The sequence below is a fragment of the Actinia tenebrosa genome, unplaced genomic scaffold (genome assembly GCF_029948245.1).
Source record: "Actinia tenebrosa isolate PJP-AT-01 unplaced genomic scaffold, QUT_ActTen_1.0 PGA_scaffold2__45_contigs__length_23673736, whole genome shotgun sequence".
Lineage (NCBI taxonomy): Eukaryota > Metazoa > Cnidaria > Anthozoa > Actiniaria > Actiniidae > Actinia > Actinia tenebrosa.
The window spans coordinates 6,946,971-6,969,528 of NW_028292579.1; the positions used below are offsets into that span (position 1 = coordinate 6,946,971).

Sequence of the window (22,558 nt, forward strand, 5' to 3'; positions counted from 1 at the left end):
CCTTGTCAGCGGCTGCTCTCACCTAGTGCCAGTCTTCGCTCCTCGTTTGATTGAAAAGGTGAATCTTCTGTGCAGTTTGTGAAATTTTTTTTGAAGTTTAACGCCCAAATTTTTCATTTTTAACCATGTTAATCAAAGTAAAGGTAAGAGTAGACAATTAAGAACCAATGCTGGTAGTTGACTTTTTAATATTTTAATAAATGAAGGCTAATTTTATCAATTATTTTATTTTTCAAATGGTCGACCAAGACATTGACAGGCAAAGAGGTAACTAAAGCAATAATAAGTGTATGCTTTTTTCTTAAATTTGAACTTATTTTCCTGTTTATCTGGGATAAAATTTGATCTTTTTGTTTCTTAGATTGAAATCGACATAGAGCCTACAGATAAGGTTAGTTTAGTTGAACTATACAGTACTTATCATAAATTATAATGTACATGCTTTACGTACAAATGTGTGAATGACTATGCATAAATATGACTTAATAATGAACGATGTTTTTTTACAAAAGACTTTGAGCTTTAAGCTTGAACCTTTCACAATAAGTTAATATTGAAGCATTTCTTGTTTATAAATACAGGTTGAACGTATAAAAGAAAGAGTAGAAGAAAAAGAAGGAATACCCCCTCCTCAACAAAGGTAGTAAATAAAATCTCTTTTTATCTCAACTGCAGTTTGATAATAAAATTATGGATTTTATCATCACTCATTGGCTGAGATCAAGAGTCTTTAAAGAAAGGCCAACAGACGTTTTCTTAGATGGCAATCATGGTGCATTATGGTCGTCTAGCTTCAGTACAAGAATTTTTTTATGCGTACTGTGTGCTCTCATACAACACGCGCTCCCAACCAATCAGAATGCAAGATTTAGAGCAGTAGTTATTTTATAATGAACTCTGAAAGGCCTATTTTCGAGTTTCCTATGATGAGAGGGCTGGGTCAAAACCAGACAATCATAAAAATGATACCATGAATCTACATTTCCCAATGATTTTAAAGTGCTACTACGACGAAAATCTCTCAAACTTGGTGTGACAGAGTCAAAAGAACGTTATTTTAAACAAAAGTAAATCGGACTTTAACCTAGTTTTAGTTAGTTTAATTACGATTTCGGATACTAAGGAATGTTCTTCCTTCATATCAAGTGAAATCTGCAAACAAGTAGTTAATTAATTTCCTGGGATTACATGAGTAATGTTAGCATAAGCCACGTTTTACGGAACAAGTGCGCCTTGGGCGTATTGTGCGTGGATTATTGTAATACATGAGGAATGCAGACTCAAGTATAAATAGAGCTTTTCAAGTAAATTTAGTCAGTATAGCAAGAGAACTTGGAAGAGCGCCGAACCACAGATTAAAGACAAAGAACTCGCGTCGTTAGAAGACAGAGAGCTGTAATCTCATTCTCGTTTTGTACTGATTTGTGATGTACTAAGCTGGGTTGTTGAATAAACTCTTTTGCCAACACACTTGCAATCTGTTTAGTGATTTGAGCGCCTTGCCGCCGGTTACATTGGATTCAGCTGAAACTTCCTAAGAATACTCTTTAAAGGTCCAATAATCACTGTATGAAGTGTTTTCTTGATATTCAGTACGAAAGTATGATATTTTTACGATTATTTTTTGGAGTCTGTGACGTCATACACTCAACATCGAAAATCGCTCCATACATTTCTTTGTAGTTTATGATCAAAATATCAGTAGTAAAGGGAGAAAGAAATACCCAAACACCCCAAAATATAAATTATAGTCACAAGTAATGTGAAATAAGCACATTAGCCACCCTTTGGGCTTCATAGGAATAAAATAAATTAAGGATTTATATACAAAGAAATGTATGTAGCAATGTTTGATGTTGAGTGTATGACGTCACAGACTCCAAAAAATAATCGTAAAAATATCATACTTTCGTACTGAATATCAAGAAAACACTTCATACAGTGATTATTGGACCTTTAAAGAGTATTCTTAGGAAGTTTCAGCTGAATCCAAGTTTGAGCGATTTTCGTCGTAGTAGCACTTTAAGATCATTTAGTAAAAAGGACATTTTCATTTTTAATATCCAGCCTGGTCAACAGTTGTCTGATCTTCCCATTCCTCTCACCTGATATGAAACTCAGCAATAGCCAGGACGTATAGAATTGAACTCTCATTGGTTCATTCGTGTAGTACCCAATATTCCACCCTTCACTCTAACTTTCTTTAAAAGTTTGATTCTAATTAAAGGTTTATCTATTGTTTTGTTAAATGAATAGGTTGATCTTCAGTGGAAAACAAATGTGAGTAGCTCATTACAAAGTTAATTACTTTTCTTGTATAATTTTTAAGTTATCACAGGGCTTAAAGTAATAGCTGGTCATCAAAAAATGTCTGCTTTTAAATGTAAACCCCTTTCTGTAAAAATAGCAAGAAAACAAGACCAGTTGCTAATGGGAAAGGCAAAAAGACTAGAAATTAGACCTTAGTTCCTAATGTATTATATATATACTGAAAAGGATCTTACTAAAAAAGGGTTGGGAAAGGATTTATAAATTTTAGTTAACAAATTGATTTATGATTGAGGTTTGTTTGTCTAAAGGAATGATGAAAAAACAGCTGCAGACTATAAAATCCAAGGTGGTTCTGTTCTTCATCTCGTTTTGGCCTTGAGAGGAGGAAGAATATGCTGAAAAAATCCTTATAAATAGCAAGAAACAAAGATCAGTCAAAAAATAAACAACTGTCCAAAGGGGGGAGGGGTAATGTTAGCTGTTGATGGCATATAATATTATGAGTATGGAAAACTAGTTAGTGATCAAGTAATTTCTAAAGTTTTATCATGGTTTTTGAAATGAATTTTGTTTGACAATAAGTACTGATAATCACTTTCCTTCTTCTAACAATATATGACATATATATTTGTATTTTTTCTTCAAAACACGTAAAACACATAAAATGTAATGAGGAGTCTCAACATCCATATGAATTATGTATTGGCACACATGAGATATAATAATGTTTTATATCTTAATTTGTATTTATTTTTCACAATTTAGAAATAAAAAATTGTTCTTTTGTTCCATTCAGTATTTTTCTAATAAATAATATTATGTGATCAAGGCTGATGGGTCAATACAATCATAGTTAGTAGAGGGATCTACAGTCCCCTCCAGTAAGAATGATACAACACAAAATTAATTTTGCCTTTGTACAGAGGGTCTACAGGGTTTCTCTGTTTGAGAACCAAACTAAAAATGGTAGAGGAAGTGGGATTGAGAGCAAAATTTCAATCGTCTTTTAGACAAGGGGTATGACATGATTTCAGAACCCTGTTTTGAACCCTTTGTACATGGGGTTATTCATATACTGATGTCCTTTTAGGGGTAATTTCTGACAAGCGATACAAGAATGTTTCAAAATTGCTACATAGGCAGTTGTAAAATTCAGACGGAGGACATCAGGGTACCCCCTATCAAATAATGAAAGGTCTTGCTATTGGACCAGTCAGTGGAAGATTTACTACTAAGACTATTTCAACCCCTACTGTTCAGAAAATGGAACCGTCTAAAAGTAAATCTGCCACTGGCTTGTCTCAAAAAAAATGATAGTCATCCACGCCTTTAAATATAAACAGAGGTTTTGGATTCGAAACTGGGCTCCCTGTGAAAAACAAACCGAGAATAAGCTGGTACGAATGTCGTGACCGCTGAACAACGCGGGCTGTTCGTGGGCTTAGTTTATTGTTTTGGCGGGAAAATCTGTGTTCGAAACGTCGAGGGAAAGAATACTAATTCACGAAAAACAACAGCATTAAGCATGGGAATTCAGGGTCTAGCAAAACTCCTTGCTGATATTGCACCCACTGGAATGAAGGAAAATGATATTAAGAACTATTTTGGTAAGTTTAGAGTTAGAGGTACTGAATTATTTTCGCATATACGATTTCAGTAGTTTGAAAACATGAGGTCGAACATATTTATCCATATTTCATCAAGTTAATTAAATAGTTAAAAATCGTATAATTCTTAGATCTAGATTACATAGATTGCAACTTAAATGATTTATTTAATGAATTAACTAGACAAATTGCATTTATGGACGTAGCAGAAGAGTAAAAAATAAAATTTACAGCTGTTTAGTAAGTTTATAACTTGCTTTTCCACGTTTAAGCACGACGTTTCAACTGATTTATTCAGGTAGAAAAGTTGCTATCGATGCTTCGATGAGTTTATATCAGTTTCTGATAGCTGTGAGAAGTGATGGTAGTCAGCTTACCAACGAATCTGGAGAGGTAACAAGGTAAAGAATAATAAACAGTTGAATGAAATGAGTGCATAGCATTCCAACTTTTACTGAGATTTTCGTAAACATGCGAACTCTGTGTCTCCAAGTTGCACGCTGAAATTTGATTTTCGCTGCCGTCAATCAAACCTAATGAGTTGGTACAATGTAACTTGGAGACACAGAGTTTGCATGTTTAAGAAAATTGCAGTAAGCCTTGTTCAGACTAGCGTCATAATCATGATTGCAATCGCAAGCAGCGTTAAAGCTCAGTGTGAATCAAAAACTGTAGTCTTAAGCACCGTTGTGAAGTTCATCATAACAGTGTCATAATCTTAAACAAAGATCAGAAGGTTTCGTTTTCTTACAATTATCATTATTAAGACAATTACCGTCAAACAAGAAATTGAAATTCAAAGGGTTGACCAATCACTAAGCTGGATACAATTATCCGCCATAATGAAAATAGCTGGCGGAAAAATAACAAGGAAGGTAGGCTTACGATTTTAAGTTTCTAAAGAATACCATTGCCATTATGATCATGATGTTTACAAGGCTAGTGTGAACAAGGCTTTATCTGTATCCCCTTACACTGAAGATGGCTACCCCCATTGAGGATGGACGGACACCCCTGGAAATAAATGAAGATGCTGTATTTTTTATGACAAAGTCCTCCCTCTGCAAAATTGGACTTCTAAATTCCAAATGGGTTCAATGAAAAAGTCACTCCATGAAAATGCCACTGTTAATAAATCCATTCATGAATTTGTTCATCCATCCATTCATTAATTAACTGTTTTGTTTATTTGTTTATTCACAGTATATCTAAACACCTGTTGTATATATGCCCCTTTCATGTGATATCAAAGCAACTCAATTTTGAGGACAAATCAAAACAAAAGAATTTCAATCTCTAGAAAATTGGAAACCTATTGTTATGTCCTCCAAATTGAGCTGCATTCCAATGTGCTGCATGGGGTCTACATGTATTGACATGTATAGTACAGAACTAATTTTGAATCTTTCATTCTCAGTCATTTAATGGGAATGTTTTACAGAACGATTAGGATGATTGAGAATGGAATCAAGCCAGTGTAAGTACAGTGACTTCTCTGAATGTAAATGCTACTTTGCTTATAAGCATTTGCTGATGTCATTGAATGCGTTCTTGTTTTTTTATTGCTATAGATATGTGTTTGATGGAAAGCCACCACAGATGAAATCAGGAGAGGTAAATATCTATTCAAATTTCAGAATAACAAAAAGTAACTCACAAACTAAATTTAGTTGCACACTTAATTGCCATAACCTGCATTAGACACACAAAAAAAGAACCAATAAAGGTGCAAAAACAACTCTGACATTGATCACCTTGTTGTCTGGGCCTGGTTGTACAAGGGGTGGATATAGTGCTATTCAGTTGATAAATCTTATCCAATGGATTAATTTATTGGATAACAGCATTGTCTCGTCCACTGGATGAGCATTTATCCATCAGATAGCACTATCCACCCACTATACACACAGACCCTGATCTCTACTATTATTAACTCACCCACATCACTGATCAGACAAAATCCCAAATATAATTTTATAGTTGGCTAAACGTAATGAAAGACGTCAGGAAGCACAAAAAGAGCTGGAAAAAGCAGAAGAAGCTGGTGATGCAGAAAATGTTGACAAGTTTACAAGAAGATTGGTAAGTATTTGGTATTACTTTACTCGTATTATTTATCGAGACGCATGTCTTTTAACAGTGAGGTAAATATTCTCCGATATTCACTGAGGCTCGGGCAAATGATTGTTTTAGTATAAATACACAGGTGATTCTTTCAAAAAAAGGGAAAAAAAGAAGATAAAAGACATTTTTTTTTCCAGTAACAGCAACGAAGCAGCTGGCCGCCATTTTGGATTATCACTGGAGGTGATTATCGTGTGATAGTGTGAGTTTTTCAACCAATCAGTGCGTGAGATTTTCAATAATCACCTGTGTATTTTTACTAAATCTCATTATTAAAGAAATCTTTCCTTTAAAAACAACCCTTTAAATTATTCTCTGTCATGTATAAATTAAAACATTTTTATAAAAGTAAACTTTTCTGCATTTTTTTGTAGGTACGAGTGACAAAAGAGCATAGTGATGACTGTAAAAAGCTGTTAAAGTTTATGGGAGTCCCATATGTAGAGGTATGTGTTTTTAATGAACAGATGTCAAGTATTTTGTGCACTTACATTATCAAGTATCTTTCTTTCTTTCTAGGCTAATAGTCTCCTTCACAGTTCCCTGCGCCATCTTGAAAGGTAGCCGTGCCTTTGCAACGAGACAAACAGTGAGCTTGCGGTGATAGAGACATGTGAATAATTGTCCAAGAAGTTAAAAATCGTTCATCTCACTTTGATGCAAAGGCACGGCTATCTTTCAAGATGATGCAGGGAACCGTGAAGGGGACTATTAGCTCTTAGAATTTAAGTACTATTATTTGCTGGATTATTTACTTTACAATTCACAATTAAATGGCTTATTGGGAATCAAAGGACATGTACATGTAGTGATAATCATTCACCTCTTACGTCTGGGGTCTCAGTTTTTATCGGCTCTCTCTCTTGATTCCTTTACTCTCCTTTGGGATCTCCAAGCTGAGGTTGTTTACATGTAAGGGCTGATGAAATTGATGTTTGCTTGTTTGCATTGCCATTGCAGGCACCATGTGAAGCAGAGGCTCAGTGTGCAGAACTTGTCAAATCTGGAAAGGTACGTTGAAGAAATCCTTGTTAAATTACTCAGTATTTTCATGTGTTTTTTTTGTTGTTGTTGTTGTTGTTGTTGCAAAACTTGTGACAACCGTTTGTTGTTACTCCTCAGGATGAGAGACAATCGACAAAGAGATTATCTTATTTGAAAGATTGGGCTTTGACAAATGATTCTCACTATTTCTCTTTTAAAAATTGATGAGTTTGTTGTTTGCTTTGGCAGGTGTATGCAACAGGAACAGAGGATATGGATGCTCTTACCTTTGGTACATCTGTGTTGCTAAGACATCTAACATTTAGTGAGGCTAAGTATGTACATTTAGTCTTATTAATTGTAACATTATCTATATAGGAAATGTGTATAGCACTCTCTTAGTCAAACAGAACATTGATCGAACAGCGTGGCAAAATGTTTTTATTGAATAAGTAAAACAAATATTCGTCTAATAAGTATTGCAATGATGATTATGATGATAATGACAATAGTCAGCTTTTGATATTCTGGTTGAGTGATAAAGCACAAAACAATCTAAGTCAATTTTCCAGGGGGGGGATACAATTACATTATTATTAAATTAATTGTTTCCCTGGAGCCTCAACTTGAAATGTTCTTTTTTCTTTTTGCTTGACAACTCAACCAGAATATCATAAAATTTGCCATAGTAGTGATGTTGATGATGATAAGAATTATTGTATAAAGAAGATAATCAAAATAATGAAAAACTCCGGCATCTGTTTTGCCAAAACCATTTGTTTTTCATTTGTCATCATAAAGTATTAAAAAGTATAACATCTTTTTCAGAAAAATGCCAATCAAGGAATACCACTTGACAAATATTTTAAGTGAGACAGGACTCAGTCAAGATGAGGTCAGTATATAAACTTGAGCCATTGCAAGCATCAAATTCTAAATTCCAATCTATTTAGAAGGGTCTAGATAAAAATTACTCTAAATCTAGTAACCCTACCAAATTGTAGTTTAATTTTTGTTTTTATTTTAAATAATCTAAAGCTAACATTCATTGTCTTACCCTGACATTCATCACCCCCAGAAAATGTTTCAGTGTTGAATAAAAATGGAAGGCTTCTCTCTGAGTCTTGGCTCTTTTAATTTCAGTTTATTGATCTTGGTATCCTACTTGGATGTGACTATTGTGACTCAATAAAAGGTACATAAATACGCTTATAATGAATTGTCAAGAGTAATATTGCCTATGTTGCCTATGTCTATAATTATATAGTAAGTTGTCTGTAGCAGGTCAGCACTTTGGTCAATAATTATCATCGATTTTCATTGTCAGTCACTGATCCCTTTGGTTGATGGTCAGATTTTGCGGAACTGAATGTTGATTGGTGGAGCAAGATTGATTAGGATTGATTTGTTTGCTCTTCATGTTCTGCCATTGTCACAGTCAATCAATCTTTTGATCATGATTGATCAGTCACAACCATGGTTGATCAATCAGCACTCAGCTGCTAAAAGGGCCCACCCTCCACCCACCCACCCAAGGCATATGTGTATAAGACATGTACATCTTTCAGGATGTACTTGATGTGTAACAAAGAAGATATACATTACTTTATTGTATTTGTTGTATTTCAAAGGTATTGGACCCAAACGAGCCATTGATCTCATTCAACAGCATCGTTCTATAGAAGAGGTTATAAAACATATTGACTCAAATGTAAGTGTTGTGTGTTTTGAGTGACATTTCATTCAAAGGATTCATTTTTGGCAAAAATAAATAAAGAATTGTTTGTTTGTTTTTCCAGAAATATACTCCTCCAGAGAACTGGCTTTATAAAGTGAGTTGTTTTTCAGAATTTTATTTAATGTGTCTCAATGGATCCCTCGCTACCTTGGTTGTAGAAAAAATTAAAATTAGAAAATGTTGGATCAGGTCCTGACTTTATGCTTTATTTCTAATAGGAAGCAAGAGAACTGTTTAAAAATCCTGACGTTACGCCAGGGGATCAAATAGAGGTAAAAACATATTCCATATGATCAAGGTTGGGCAAGGCTTACTATCACAGGCCTCAAATGACAGCTCAGCTTCAGCTCTGAACTAACCAATCATAATGCTTCAAAGCCGTTTCAAAGTCATACTAACTAATCATAATGCTTCAAAGCCATTTCAAAGTCATACTAACCAATCATAATGCTTCAAGGCCATTTCAAAGTCATACTAACCAATCATAATGCTTCAAAGCCATTTCAAAGTCATTCTAACCAATCATAATGCTTCAAAGCCATTTCAAAGTCATACTAACTAATCATAATGCTTCAAGGCCATTTCAAAGTTATACTAACCAATCATAATGCTTCAGGGCCATTTCAAAGTCATTTTAACCAATCATAATGCTTCAAAGTCATTTCAAAGTTATACTAGCCAATCAATGCTTCAAGGCCATTTCAAAGTCATATTTTCCCATTATTGGTTATAAGGATACTATGGAATGCAATGGAATGTTACCTTTTGTATTACCTTTGAATCCCAGTTATAAGCTCTGGGATCATACAACTCCGTAAGGGTTTTTGGGTTGGCTTATGATCGGTGGGGCTTATAACAAGGGGGGCTTGTAAAACGAAGGAAAAACGTCTGAAATCCAATCTTTTTTTTTTTTTTTCATCCTATACACAATCGATGGGGGTGGAAAGTTACGATGGGAGTGGAGTAGTGCGACTTAAAAAGATATGTCTTTGAAGACAAGTTAGTGTTCACATACTAAAACACCGGTATGCTGAAACTTTTTTCTTCATAGTTGAAGTGGGAAGAGCCAGATGAAGATGGTCTGATAAAATACATGACAGAAGAAAAGGGATTCAAGTGAGCATTTTTTATCATAAAACACATAATAGTATTATAATGTTTTAGGGGTTTACCTTATAGACAAACAATGGTAGATGTTTATGTGTTCAGGCTTTCTTATTGCTTTCAGCTTTACAGTGCTTTTCGATAGCATGCGCAGAATCACACAATTTACCGTCGGTTTTGGTGGACGTCAATCAAACAGTTTCATTGTTGGTAAACAAAGCTTTCAAGGCCACGTACCTATGGAATGTCAACTCGTATTGGACGTCCTCCAAACCTACTTTGTACGATTCAGCGTGAGCCGGGATACGTGATCTCAAGCTGCGTTTGTTTAGTTCTTTCATATGTCCTTAGGTTCTTTCTCCGGTTTCTACTTTGAACAATTGAACAATTTGAAGACCTCGCGGGCAACAATGCACAGCCTCGTATGAGAAAATTTACTTCCTGGTCCAAAACGAAAATCACTTCAATAAAAAAATTCCATATTTTTTCTTAAGAGACAGGATTCGCTATCCAAAGTTCAATTGTTTTTTGTGGATGTTAAAGCATTGAGAAAATTTTTTCGCTTTATTTTAGCGGTTTTTGTGAACAGCTGGACCCGGAAATATGTCACAACTTAATAGTGATAATATTGAGCGTTATGTCATGTTGCTTTGCCTATGGTGAAACAAGTGTTTCCTCTCATTCCTTTACAGTGAAGATCGCATTAGATCCGGTATTAAGAAGCTTACTAAGGCACGACACGGTTCTACTCAAGGACGTCTCGATTCATTCTTTAAAGTGCTTCCTTCAAATACTCCAAACAAGCGTAAGGTATGTCGTTCTTAGTTTTACTTTCTTCGGTTTAGCGGCTCTTACCAAGGTCCACCAAGGTCCACTGACCCTCAAAATCGTTCTCCTAAAAGGTATTCTGCTTCAGTGCTTCGAGGCCCTTTCCTTTGGGTTCTCAGCTTTCACTTCCGCCGAAAGCCAGATAGTCGCTCCATGGAACCTCTGCCATTTTAAATTCATCTAATTTTACTCTAGTTATTCTCGCTACACCATTTGCGGGGGGAGGGGGAAATGGGGGGACAACCTAAAACTCCTTAAGTTACAAACACACGGTGCAACATTGCACGAAATGTTGCATGCAATTGATGTTGCGAGCCATGACACAATTTATTGCACGCAACGTTGCTAAAGTAGAAAACCATCCTACTTCAGCAGCATTGCATTCAATGGCCCAATGTTGCACCGTGTGGCCTAGTCTCCCTCGCATCCGTTTTTAGTGTCGGTCTTCGCGCAACGCTCCCTTTGCGTGACGACCGACACTAAAAACGGATGCGAGGGAGACTACGTGTGGCCGTACCTTTACACATACTCATGCAGAGGGTTGGCGAGCAGGTTCATAAGTACACTAAGTATTTGTAAAATGTTTTCCTAACTTGGATAATATTTGATCCTTTCCCAGATTGAAGATGCAAAAGGGGCGAAGAATAAAAAGGCGAAAATCGGTGGAAAGTTTAAAAAACCCAAATAAGACAACAAGAAAAAGGACTTTATAAACCGACCGAAAACTTGTAAGGATAAACAGATGAATCTTAATGCGATGGGCTTTTTTCAGATAAAGATTATAAATGGTTTTCTTACCTCAAAATAAAAAAGAAATTTTCATACTACAAAGATTGTCTTTTTGTTTGTTTGTTTTTTGTCGTTTGTTTAACACCTCATCAGTTGAAAGGTTTGCCTAAAACTTTTGGATTGCACACGTCTTAGCTCCACCAAGGGAAGCACTTCTACTTTGCGTGAGGCTTTCTCACAACTAATCACCAAAAACGACTTGATGAAAAACATGCAGTGCTTGCATGCAAGCTGGTGATATATTCATTTCCTCCATTTTTGTTTTAGTTTTGGAGATATTTGTGGTTAAATTCAGGATCTCAATTCCAGGTTGGGTACCTTGTATCTCCACCCCTCCCCTCCAATTTCAATGTTATGGGGAATGCACCATGTGTTTTCTTTTCTTCTTTAGAGTTGCCTACCATATCCACAGCTTCAGCTAAACTTTTTTTTTGAGGGGGGGGGGGGGGGGGTCATAGGGGCGTATGCCCTTCCTGTTCCTCTCTCGCTACGCCACTGATTTCTAAATAAAGCTGTGACACTTGACACTCCACTCGTTATGTAAGAAGGCGCAGAAAGCCCATGTCCAATTGCTGGCATGGATTCTCAAGGTCATCTTGGATGATTTTATCCACATCAAAGTACCAAGAAACGAAAAGGAATATGATGGAACACTAACGTACGTCATCGTGAAATCACAGGTAGCCCAAGCTAGCTTCGAGAAAGCAAGCTAGCTAAGATTTCTTTACTTTATTTCACATTTTGACTAGTCTATTGAACTTTTTAAGTATCGCCATACATTTTCTTATGATAACAAGACACCAGTGACATAACACCAAAGGAACCTAGCTTGGACTACCTGTGATGAAATTCACTGATATAAAGAACAGTTTGGGCTACCTGTGGATAGAAGTCACATGTTCACGCATCTTCGCGTGAAGTGAGCGAGCGGGAATAGAATACATTTGTATTAGGTCAAGTGTTATGAGAACAAGAAGGCTTGAAAAGCCTTGAATATTCAACATGTTAGCTCGAAGGTTATCGAGAATTTCACTGACGACCTTAGCCAACCGAAGTACAGTGGTTATTCGCTGCTCTAGTACGATTGCTGCTCCAGGTACGAGTTATTTTTGTTGCTAGTGTTATGGTGTTCAAACCTTCGCTTGACTCGTTGAGAGAAAAAGTGGACTTTGGATCTGAAATATGGTTTATAACTTCAAAATAATGTCAAATATATGTCTTCAAAAATGGTAAATGACTCAAATAAATAGAAATATAAGTATATTTTTTGTACAAGCTATTGAAAGCAAGCGAGCTGTTAGCTTAAACTTTACAAAAGGTTATATAATATGTGAAGCTTATGTTATGTTGATAAACTTAACATTGGTTAGTACCAAGGTTGACACGTGTTTTGGTTTTGTTTAAGCCGCTTCACAGGTTCAAATAACTAGTAATTTGGTTTTTGGGAAACAGAAGTGGAATTTCATCCAAAATTGTAGTTTAGGAGTAACAAAAAATATAGTTTGGGCTCCCTGTGATACTTCTATTCTTATTTTGTAATAATAATAATCATTGCATGTCTTTTGCATTATTTGTGCAGATTCTGGCCCAAAAAATGGGATTGAGGAACGAAGACCTCTGTACCTAGATCAGCTGGCTACAACACCAATGGTAATACACATGTCATCATAACTGTCAGTGTCTGAAACGTGTATGGTGTAATAACAATATCATATAACAGGTCACATTGTGATATAAATGTTTGCCAAAAACATTATCAGTAATGCTCCTGTTACTATTACCAAATAACTTCTTGCACAAGCCAACTCAGTCCACAAGCCAACAGAAAATTTTATTGCTTTACCATTGTATGAGGGGCAAATGTCTTGTTTTTGAAGAGCTTTAATGTATTTTAGGCAAAATTCCAGGTTTAATAGAGTGGTGTGTTATTTGTTGCCAGGGTCTCATGTTTGAGCTTTTTTTTTGCCAATTCAAATTGAAAACTAGAAGTTTATTTTTGTGGAATGAAATGGCTAGCTAATAGATCCAATATCTGGAATTTAGTGTTACGTTTTGAAATAATAATGACTAATAAAATAGTGTGTTAGGTTTTGCCGAGGGAGGAAAACTGGAGAAAACCCTTGAATTGAGTGAGAGACCCAACAAAATCTACCAACCTGTGATGATGAGTCTAGCAATCAAACCAAAGACATTTGCGTTGGGAGGCGAGCACTTGCACTACCACTACGCTAGCCTTGACTTCTTGAGTTCACGAGTTAGTGGATCTGAGTGTCAGTGAAAAGTGTCAGTGAAAATTGTTCCCAATTAGTGCAAAAGTGCTAGAACGACTAGACACTTTAATAAAGATATTTATTTTTTATTACTCTGCAATGCACAGAAATCAGATCTTTTCACATGCTCACCAAAATGTTTTGTGATCCAGTGTAAGAACATGTTAATAGCTACATTGACAGACATTTCTGTATTTATTAGGACCCTCGTGTCATTGATGCAATGATGCCATACACAGTGTCTTTTTATGGCAATCCTCATTCTCGGACACACGCTTATGGATGGGAAAGTGAACATGCTGTGGAAGATGCAAGAAAGGTAATTACTTACTCTCAATCACATGGCTTTTTGGAGTTGACAGCTAGGGGAAAATTAATTTGCACCTAGCAATTTTGAAGTCAAAATATGTCAAAATAATCCTCAAAGTATTCTATCTGAATATTTCTATGGTCTGAAACCAGAAATCAAGATACACATATGAACAACCTCCAAGATCCTCTAATCTTCCTCAAATATTACCGGAAGTGACATCTAAAAGATTGTCGTTGTATAAAGAAAAAAAAACAGTCACTAACACTTCCATTAACTTTCAAATTCAATTATAGTTCCAGAAATTATCCACACTCCCCCACGGAGGAATGTTTTTCAGAACGCCACCTACCCCCGGAAATTCCAATTTTCTTCCATACAAACTCATTAATTTTTGTTCTTTTTCTGACCCCCCTATGCCTACCCCTTCAGAAATTCCAATTTCCTCTTTGGGGTGGGTATGGGTAATTTCTGGAACAAAATATCTTTCTCTGTTGCTCAATTTGAAAGCAATGCTCCTGTAATTAATAATTTCAATATTGTTATATTTTCATGTTAGCAAGTTGCAGATTTGTTAGGAGCTGATCCAAAAGAAATAGTCTTCACAAGTGGAGCAACTGAATCCAATAATATAGCTATTAAGGTATAGAGTGTGTGCAAGCATGTGACTCAAAATCCTTTGAGATATGAATAACAATGAAACAGTTGCTGTGATGGTTAATCTAACAAGAGAAGCGAATGAGGAATGCTTTGTTATCGTCAACCAAGATGGTGGCAATGACGTAACATGCACCTGCTCTATATTGATTATTAACATGACCATTAACTCCACCATCACCGATCATCATGATCAACACCACCAATAACAATGACATCTGCACCTTATCATTACCATCATACCATTATATGGGCAATATTTGTAGACCTCGCCGCTTGAAGACTCATGACTCGGTCAATATTCATTAATTTCATGATTTATTTATATTTAGGGAGTTGGGAGGTTTTACAAGAAGAAAAAGAAACATCTAATAACAACACAGACAGTAAGTTTTGAAAAATCTTTTGGAGGGAGCAGCTATGCTCCTCAACTTTTTTCATTTTATTTATTTGAATGCTGCCTGGTTAGCTCTTATTGGTAAGAGCATCCGTCAGTCTAAAATAACTGAGAAGGTTCTGCCTTCATAATACATTGCTCAGATAACCACGTTAACAGTGATCCCCTCCCTAACCATGCCAACTAGAGACATTGAAGACGTCGAGTTTATCAGTATACAAACTCTCAAGTGTTATCCTCTATAAACAGTTGACCAGTTGATTTTTCTATTTTATTTATAAACTTTATATCATATTCAATCTATTTTCAGGACCATAAGTGTGTTCTGGATTCCTGCCGCAGTCTTGAAGGGGAAGGCCTTGAAGTCACATATCTGAGGGTTAACAAAAATGGGCTCATAGACTTAGGGGTATGTCGTACTTCACTAGCATAGGGGCACTAGGGGAGGGTGGGGCACAGGGCACGGACACCTAATTTCTTTGGTAATGAATTGGATTAATTAATTTAAAATATTAATTAGCTTCTACTATATTTTTACTTTTTTATTCTGGAAACCCACCCTGTTGTACTCTCTTTCTTTCTTTCCTCCCTTTTTTGCTTTCACCGTCTTCTTTCCTTAGTATACCACCTTGTCTTTTCTATTGGCCTTTTCATTTTTTGAAACATCATGCATGAAGTTGGTATATAACTTTCTGCAATATTTATTCTCAATATTCTTTGAACTCAGTAGTTGTGGACTGTTTGAATTCGTTTTTTGACGTGCCTCAAGTAAGAAGGTGCTCACTGATTAAGGTGCTCACTGATTAGATTTGATTGATGGCAGCATAAAATGGATTTTATTACAAGTTTTTGAAATGTCTGAGTTTGCAGAATATTGAAAGTTACAATAAATCGAACACAGTGCTAACTTTTATTTTTTCCTACTTCAGGAACTTGAGAAATCTATCCGTCCAGACACTTCTCTTGTGTCTGTCATGACAATCAATAATGAAATTGGCGTCATACAACCAATAAAGGAAATAGGTATGCACCACCTAATGAAATGATCATAACGAAATGTTATTCGTAAACCATTCGTTTCCTACTCTTAAGCAATAAAAAAATGGCCATTGGAAAATATTTATATATTTTGATATGAGTTTTGAATTTCAAACTGATTAACAAAAAAAAATCATTTGAGAAAGCATGTTAATATTTTAGTAGTTCTGGCAAATTTAATCGTGTTTTAATAAAAAGAATCAGAATTACGTGTTTAAAGTGTCAAAAATTTGCACAGAATGTATGCTTATGGGGACAAGCTTGTCTTAAATCCAAAACTTGCCCCAGATGAACTGCTCCAGACTCTTGTTCAAATGACCAATATGTATTTTCCTCATTATTATCTCTTTGCCATATGGAAGACTGATAAACCAACCTCATATATATCTAGACTATTTTTTGCACCCTTGTGTGGAGAGGAAAATGCCCAGGTTAGGGCTGTAAGTCATGTGCCTAGCAAGACATTGACAGTATCCAAAACATGCAAACCAAGATACTAGGGTCTATAGTGGATTGATTCAGACCTTTGTAATATCTTTTATCAGGTGAGATATGTCGGAAGAACAAAGTATTTTTCCATACAGATGCTGCACAGGTAAGCTTAGCAATTCAACTAATTTGCTCTTCTTTAGGGTCAGTGGTGAGGGAGGGTGAGGTGAGGCTATATAGCCAAACTTTTTTTTTGGTTTTGCACAATAGAATATTCAATATGGATGATTTCAATTGTTACAGGGGATTGGCCCTTGCTTACTAGCAGGTGTAGCTCAGTTGGTTAGTGTACGGCCTTCAGAGCCAGAGGTCAACGGTTCAATCCTCAGGATTTACTTGTCTTTTTTGGTTTCTCTCTGTTCTGTGTAGCTAAAGCTTTAAATATCCATAATAAGGAGTACTGATTGTGTGAGGGGGTGAAGGGTGCACCTTCAAGGGCTCTATACATGAGCCTTTGCCTTGAGAGAATAGGGCAACCACTCCCCATGTTATCTAAGTGAAATAAATTACAGTACCTTTTACTTTTTTACCATTTCTTTTTTCCCATTATATTATTCAAGGCTGTTGGCAAGATTCCTCTTGATGTTAATGACATGAAGATTGACTTATTGTCTGTCAGTGGACACAAGATTTATGGCCCTAAAGGTACATGTATGCACATTTTCTCGCTATTCAAACAAAATCCTTTACTTTTGGTTTACTGTATTAGCTATTCTGAGAATGAGTAAAAACCTGCCGGGTAGATTTGATTTTGAAGTGCATTGTGGGACTTTTTTGGGAACGAAGTAGATGCCATCTTGGAATATATCCCCTAAACATTCCCACATTGCACTGCAATGCCAACTTGACTCAGTCTTTTCCTTAACCTTGGAATGGCTCATCTGTGTACTGGAACTATTTTCATGTAAATAACTGCCACATGTTCGGCTGTCCATAGTTCTTGGTCAGCTGATCTGTATAGTGATGTGGAGATGATGTCAATCTGTGAAACTGGGGTGTCATAAGCCCTGCAAAAATAGACCACTGAAAAATAAAAATATGTTCGGCATTGCAATAATAATTGGCTAACATGTTTTTCTCAGATCATCTGGAGTGTTATATGATATTTATGGCTGTATGCATTTGTAGGTATTGGTGCTCTGTATGTCAGACGTAGACCACGTGTCCGTGTAGAACCCATTCAAAGTGGAGGGGGACAAGAAAGGTTTGAAATAAAAAATATGTTTTCTTTTTCTTATTCTTCTTATTCTATTCTTATTCTTTTTCAGTGCTTTTGGGCTGGGTGCTTATTCAAAAGGGGGCTTATTAAAGGCTGAGGGGTTAATAGAAGACATACTGTATACATTTGTTTACCAGTCAAGCTAAACGTTTTTTGGCAATGCCACACAATATTCATCCATCCATCCATTTATTACCTTATTCAATCTCTCACTCTCAACTCATGCATTAACAAACTGTTCTTCAATTTATTCCATTTATTTCATTTAATCCATTCATTCATCCATCCATTCATTTCCTCACTTTTTCATTCATTCATTCACCTACTCGTTCATTGACCTTACTCATTTATCCATTTATTCTCCTTACCTGGTCATCAATTCATTCTTTCACTCTCTCCTCCATCCATTCCCTCACTCTTTCATCTATTCGATCCCTTATTCTTTTTGTCATTCATTCGTTCATTCTTTCACCTATCCATTCATTTAGTGATCCATCCATTTATTCATTTATTCATTCATTTTTTTATTATTTATTCATTCATTTTTTCAATGAAACAGAGGAATGAGAAGTGGTACTCTACCTCATACACTGTGTGTTGGCCTGGGTGCTGCATGTGAATTAGCTCAGAAGGAAATGGAGGTAAGATTTCCTTAAACTGCAATTGTATCCCATATTTCAACTTACAATTAAAATACTATATACCTTTTTTACTGGTCACCCCTTACTCCAACACCAAGGGATAATTGGGACATCATGGAGCTTTCTGTGTTGTTGCTACAAAAATGTGGAATAAACTGCTTTCTGTGTTGTTGCTACAAAGATGTGGAACAAACTGCTTTCTGTGTTGTTGCTACAAAAATGTGGAATAAACTGCTTTCTGTGTTGTTGCTGCAAAGATGTGGAACAAACTGCTTTCTGTGTTGTTGCTGCAAAGATGTGGAACAAACTTCCTCTTGATTTGAATGGAGAGCAGTTTGGAAATTTCCAAAAAGAAACTCAAACCTTTTCTTTTCAAAATGCAGTAGACGTTTTTGTTTATTTTTATTATGTTTATATGACACATTTATGACTTTTGCAAATTTCATATCATAAATAAAGCCTTTGAGTTAAACGGATTAAGGCGCTTTATAAATTAGATTATTATATTATTATTATTATTATACCTCCATACAAACCTTTTTATAATAGGCTATTTCAAAAGAGAATAAAAAAGTTTAAACTTTGGCTTTGTGAACAAAATCCAACGCAGAGACATATACACAGGGTTCGTGCTACTCCTTAAACTCCTTGAAAACTCGTTGAATTTAATTCACGTTTTCAAGGGCACTTGAAAAGCTCTTGAATTTTACGATTTTAGTGTAACTCCTTGAAAACTCCTTGAATTTTTGCTTTGATCATTACTTGCATGGTTCTGAAATAGATCTAGTCAGAAAGATCGCGGACAATCTGAAAGTCGGCCATATGCAACCACCGTGTAAAACTTTGGCATAGTTAGCTGAACATACTCCTTGCAAATTAAATTTTTTGGGTCCTTGTATACTCCTTGTATAGTCCATGAATTTTAAGTGGTTACCTCAACATGAACCCTGTGTACATTTTTGCTTTTGCTTACACTGCATCAGTGGGACATAGAGAAACCCTAAAGAAAGAAAGAAAGAAAGAAAGAAAGAAAGAAAGAAAGAAAGAAAGAAAGAAAGAAAGAAAGAAAGAAAGAAATTAATTAATTAATTAATTAATTAATTAAACAGACCAAGAGATGTAGAAAATTCAATGTAATCTAGGACACTTCCCATGGTTTACAAAAGTGCTCCTAACATTTTACCTGCAAAAAATGCTTGGTACCCCAACTTACACAAGAACATAGTTCCCAAAATTCCAGCACTTTATCCCATCACAATAAACAATTTTGATTCTATCTTTTTATCAGTATGACCACAAGCGCATCACTGCCCTGGGACAGCATCTAATTGATGGCATAACTTCAAGGTTAAATCATGTGATCATAAATGGTGACCCAGAGCATACATACATGGGTTGTGTTAACCTGTCATTTGCTTGTGTTGAGGGGGAAAGCTTGTTGATGGCCTTGAAGGATATTGCTCTCTCCTCAGGAAGGTACATGTGGATTCAAAATCTGCTAAGATGATTTACAGTGCAACATGTAAAAGTGTGACAGTGTTTAATGTATTCGCACACTTCTATGCATGGGTTCTGTACGTTAAACTGACACATTTTGATGCAAAGCTCTCTGGTTTTACGATCAAATAATTCGTGCAAATGCTGGTTTGGCAGGAAAAAGCCTGTGCTAAGAAGTATGCAATTAAATGTGGCCATACTTTTGCACATTGCGCTGTAAAAGGAATAACAAACCATTTAAATTATTAGTGTTGAAATTATTTAAACTACGCAATACTACATTAAAAACTACATATAGGATCAATAATCCTAATGTTAAATTAATTCTGAATTCTTCATAGAAAGAATACAAGCCTCTTGTGGAAACTAATATTTTTTTAAAGATGGGAATTGTGTTTCTTCAAGCAAGTTTTTCTCAGAATATTTTTTACCATGATATGACTGAAACCTTATCAACCACTTATCAAATGCCTGTTTACAAATTCCTGACAAACTTTCCTGTCTTTCTATTTCACAGTGCCTGCACATCAGCTTCTCTAGAACCATCTTATGTCTTGAGAGCAATTGGAGCTGATGAAGATCTTGCTCATTCATCCATAAGGTTAGTTTGTGTTGTAGCTGTTCACATAGAGCAGTTTTCACATGACTGTGAAAAGCATAGTGCCGTGCATTGACAGTTGTATTTGCTAGAATTTTAATTGGCTGATTTTTTTCTTGCTCAATATGATTGGTCTGGCAGTGCCTTGACCTTAGCATGACCGTGTCCCTGCCATGTTTAGGGTATTTGATTGGATGGAGAGGAAATACTTGTGCAATATGATTGGTCTGGCAGTGCCTTGACCTTAGCATGACCGTGTCCGTGCCATGTGGATGCCATGTTTAGGGTATTTGATTGGATGGAGAGGAAATACTTGTGCAATGTGAGTGGTCTGGCATATACCTTGCAGTGTCACAGCCGTGTTCATGCTGTCAGCTTTTCACAGTCATACAAGGAAAAATCTAGCAAAGGATAAATGTAACAAAGTTCAATAACAGTATCTGGATGTTGTATTAACTTTAGGTTTGGAATTGGGCGATTTACAACCTTGGAAGAAGTTGATTACACGATTGAAAAAATTGTCTACCATGTACAGCGATTAAGGGAAATGAGGTAATTGATAATGTCAGCTTTCTCATTTTCTTTTATCTGATTTTTATCCTTTTAGTGTGTGTGTGTATCTTCCTCCCCCTCTCATTTTATCTTCCTTCCCTTGCTCAGTTTTCCTGCTTATTTCATTCCCCAATCCCTCCCTCCTATTACATTTATTTCTTCCCAACTTCCTTTCATCCTCCCTTGAACCATCCTATCTTTCTTACTTTTTACTCACTTGGGGTCTGTTACTTTTATTTCTTACTTGAACTTGAACATTTTATGTGTTTATTAGCCTTAATCCTTTCAAACCCTTAAACCTTATTTTCAGCCCTCTATGGGATATGGTTCAAGAGGGAATAGACCTCAAGTCTATCCAGTGGACCCAGCACTAAGCCGTTATTTATTGGGTCAGTAACCAAATATCAATAAGCAGTGTAGTATATAATACATAAGTTGTTTAACACGACAGAGAAAATTCCTTATGTTTTTCGATAAACATAATTCAAAATGCGTAGACCCGCGAACAGATAAGGAAGGTGACCGTTTCTTTTGTATGTTCGCAACACCTTCGCTTTGTCTCGTTTTGCTCAGGGTTTTTTTTCGTTTGTTTGTTTGTTTTGTTTCGTCATATTTTTTGTTTTTGTTTTTGTTTTTTTCGCTTTGAGTATTGTCTCGTTTGATTTTGAGTATGTGTTTATTTGTTTGATCGCGTTTTTTTGTTCATTTTTAATGTTTACCAATAAGGGCTTTGTTCTTTTTTAAAGTATACTTTTAAGAAGGATGTAAGCAATGCTAAATAGTTGCAACATGCAGATGATAATCGCTGCGCGTCGTAGCTTCTCGTATGGACAAGCCTACAATTGTTTGTTAATACCACCATAAGTTTGTTTTAAACAAAGTCTACTGCTGATCCTAGTACACTTTATTATATAAACTATAAAATGTAATTTTATGAAATTAGCACCATAGATATAAAGCTTTTTAAAATCTTGATCTTCTACTAAAGCACTTTGAAAGAAGCGCTTAATGCTTAAAGTTGGTTTTAAACAACGTCTACTTCTGGGGCTGATCCTGATACACTTTATTTTAGTATTATACTATGTAATGTTATGATGTAAGAACCCTAAATATAAAGCTTTTAAATATCTTTACAAGTTCCTTCTCTTTAACATTACCAACGTTGTTTCAGTGCAGTATGAAGTGCGCAATTCACATCTCAGGTTCTTCATGCATACTCACACAAGCTCTCTCCCTGTAACATTACCAATGTTCTTTCAGTGCAATATGAAGTGCGCAATTCACATCTCAGGTTCTTCATGCATACTCACACAAGCTCTCCCCCTATAACATTACCAATGTTCTTTCAGTGCAATATGAAGTACGCGATTCACATCTCAGGTTCTTCATGCATACTCACACAAGCTCTCTCCCTGTAACATTACCAATGTTCTTTCAGTGCAATA

General features: G+C 35.7%; 3 protein-coding genes across 3 annotated transcripts; all 3 read left to right on the top strand.

Annotated features, from left to right (window-relative positions):
* Window positions 1-20: 20 nt before the first annotated feature.
* Window positions 21-3,062, top strand: LOC116305437 (ubiquitin-like protein NEDD8). The gene is made up of 6 exons (XM_031715337.1): window positions 21-143; window positions 250-267; window positions 362-391; window positions 582-640; window positions 2,257-2,280; window positions 2,580-3,062. Exons 1-6 carry the CDS (start codon window positions 126-128, stop codon window positions 2,668-2,670), a joined length of 240 nt encoding a protein of 79 aa, XP_031571197.1. The 5' UTR covers window positions 21-125; the 3' UTR covers window positions 2,671-3,062.
* A 665-nt stretch (window positions 3,063-3,727) lies between these two features.
* LOC116305224 (flap endonuclease 1) lies at window positions 3,728-11,487 on the top strand. Its single transcript, XM_031715088.1, has 16 exons — window positions 3,728-3,878; window positions 4,177-4,279; window positions 5,296-5,355; window positions 5,450-5,492; window positions 5,859-5,960; window positions 6,377-6,448; window positions 6,963-7,013; window positions 7,236-7,321; window positions 7,815-7,881; window positions 8,130-8,181; window positions 8,618-8,697; window positions 8,786-8,818; window positions 8,943-8,996; window positions 9,776-9,840; window positions 10,521-10,638; window positions 11,276-11,487. The coding sequence occupies exons 1-16, from the start codon at window positions 3,797-3,799 to the stop codon at window positions 11,342-11,344; spliced, it is 1,137 nt and encodes a 378-aa protein (XP_031570948.1). The 5' UTR covers window positions 3,728-3,796; the 3' UTR covers window positions 11,345-11,487.
* Window positions 11,488-12,346: 859 nt separating this feature from the next.
* LOC116305474 (cysteine desulfurase) lies at window positions 12,347-22,242 on the top strand. Its single transcript, XM_031715401.1, has 15 exons — window positions 12,347-12,541; window positions 13,025-13,095; window positions 13,918-14,034; window positions 14,585-14,668; window positions 15,015-15,068; window positions 15,390-15,488; window positions 16,009-16,102; window positions 16,663-16,712; window positions 17,167-17,251; window positions 17,735-17,810; window positions 18,385-18,466; window positions 19,755-19,942; window positions 20,481-20,564; window positions 21,024-21,113; window positions 21,424-22,242. The coding sequence occupies exons 1-15, from the start codon at window positions 12,448-12,450 to the stop codon at window positions 21,485-21,487; spliced, it is 1,332 nt and encodes a 443-aa protein (XP_031571261.1). The 5' UTR covers window positions 12,347-12,447; the 3' UTR covers window positions 21,488-22,242.
* Window positions 22,243-22,558: the final 316 nt, after the last annotated feature.

Coding starts and splice junctions, on each gene's coding strand:
- LOC116305437 (XM_031715337.1), top strand. Junction 392..581: donor ACATAGAGCCTACAGATAAG/GTTAGTTTAGTT, acceptor TTATAAATACAG/GTTGAACGTATAAAAGAAAG. Junction 2,281..2,579: donor ATCTTCAGTGGAAAACAAAT/GTGAGTAGCTCA, acceptor GTTTGTCTAAAG/GAATGATGAAAAAACAGCTG.
- LOC116305224 (XM_031715088.1), top strand. CDS start 3,797: ATGGGAATTCAGGGTCTAGCAAAACTCCTTGCTGATATTGCACCCACT. Junction 5,356..5,449: donor GAGAATGGAATCAAGCCAGT/GTAAGTACAGTG, acceptor TTATTGCTATAG/ATATGTGTTTGATGGAAAGC. Junction 7,882..8,129: donor CAGGACTCAGTCAAGATGAG/GTCAGTATATAA, acceptor TTTTAATTTCAG/TTTATTGATCTTGGTATCCT.
- LOC116305474 (XM_031715401.1), top strand. CDS start 12,448: ATGTTAGCTCGAAGGTTATCGAGAATTTCACTGACGACCTTAGCCAAC. Junction 15,489..16,008: donor ATGGGCTCATAGACTTAGGG/GTATGTCGTACT, acceptor TTCCTACTTCAG/GAACTTGAGAAATCTATCCG. Junction 16,103..16,662: donor ACAACCAATAAAGGAAATAG/GTATGCACCACC, acceptor ATCTTTTATCAG/GTGAGATATGTCGGAAGAAC.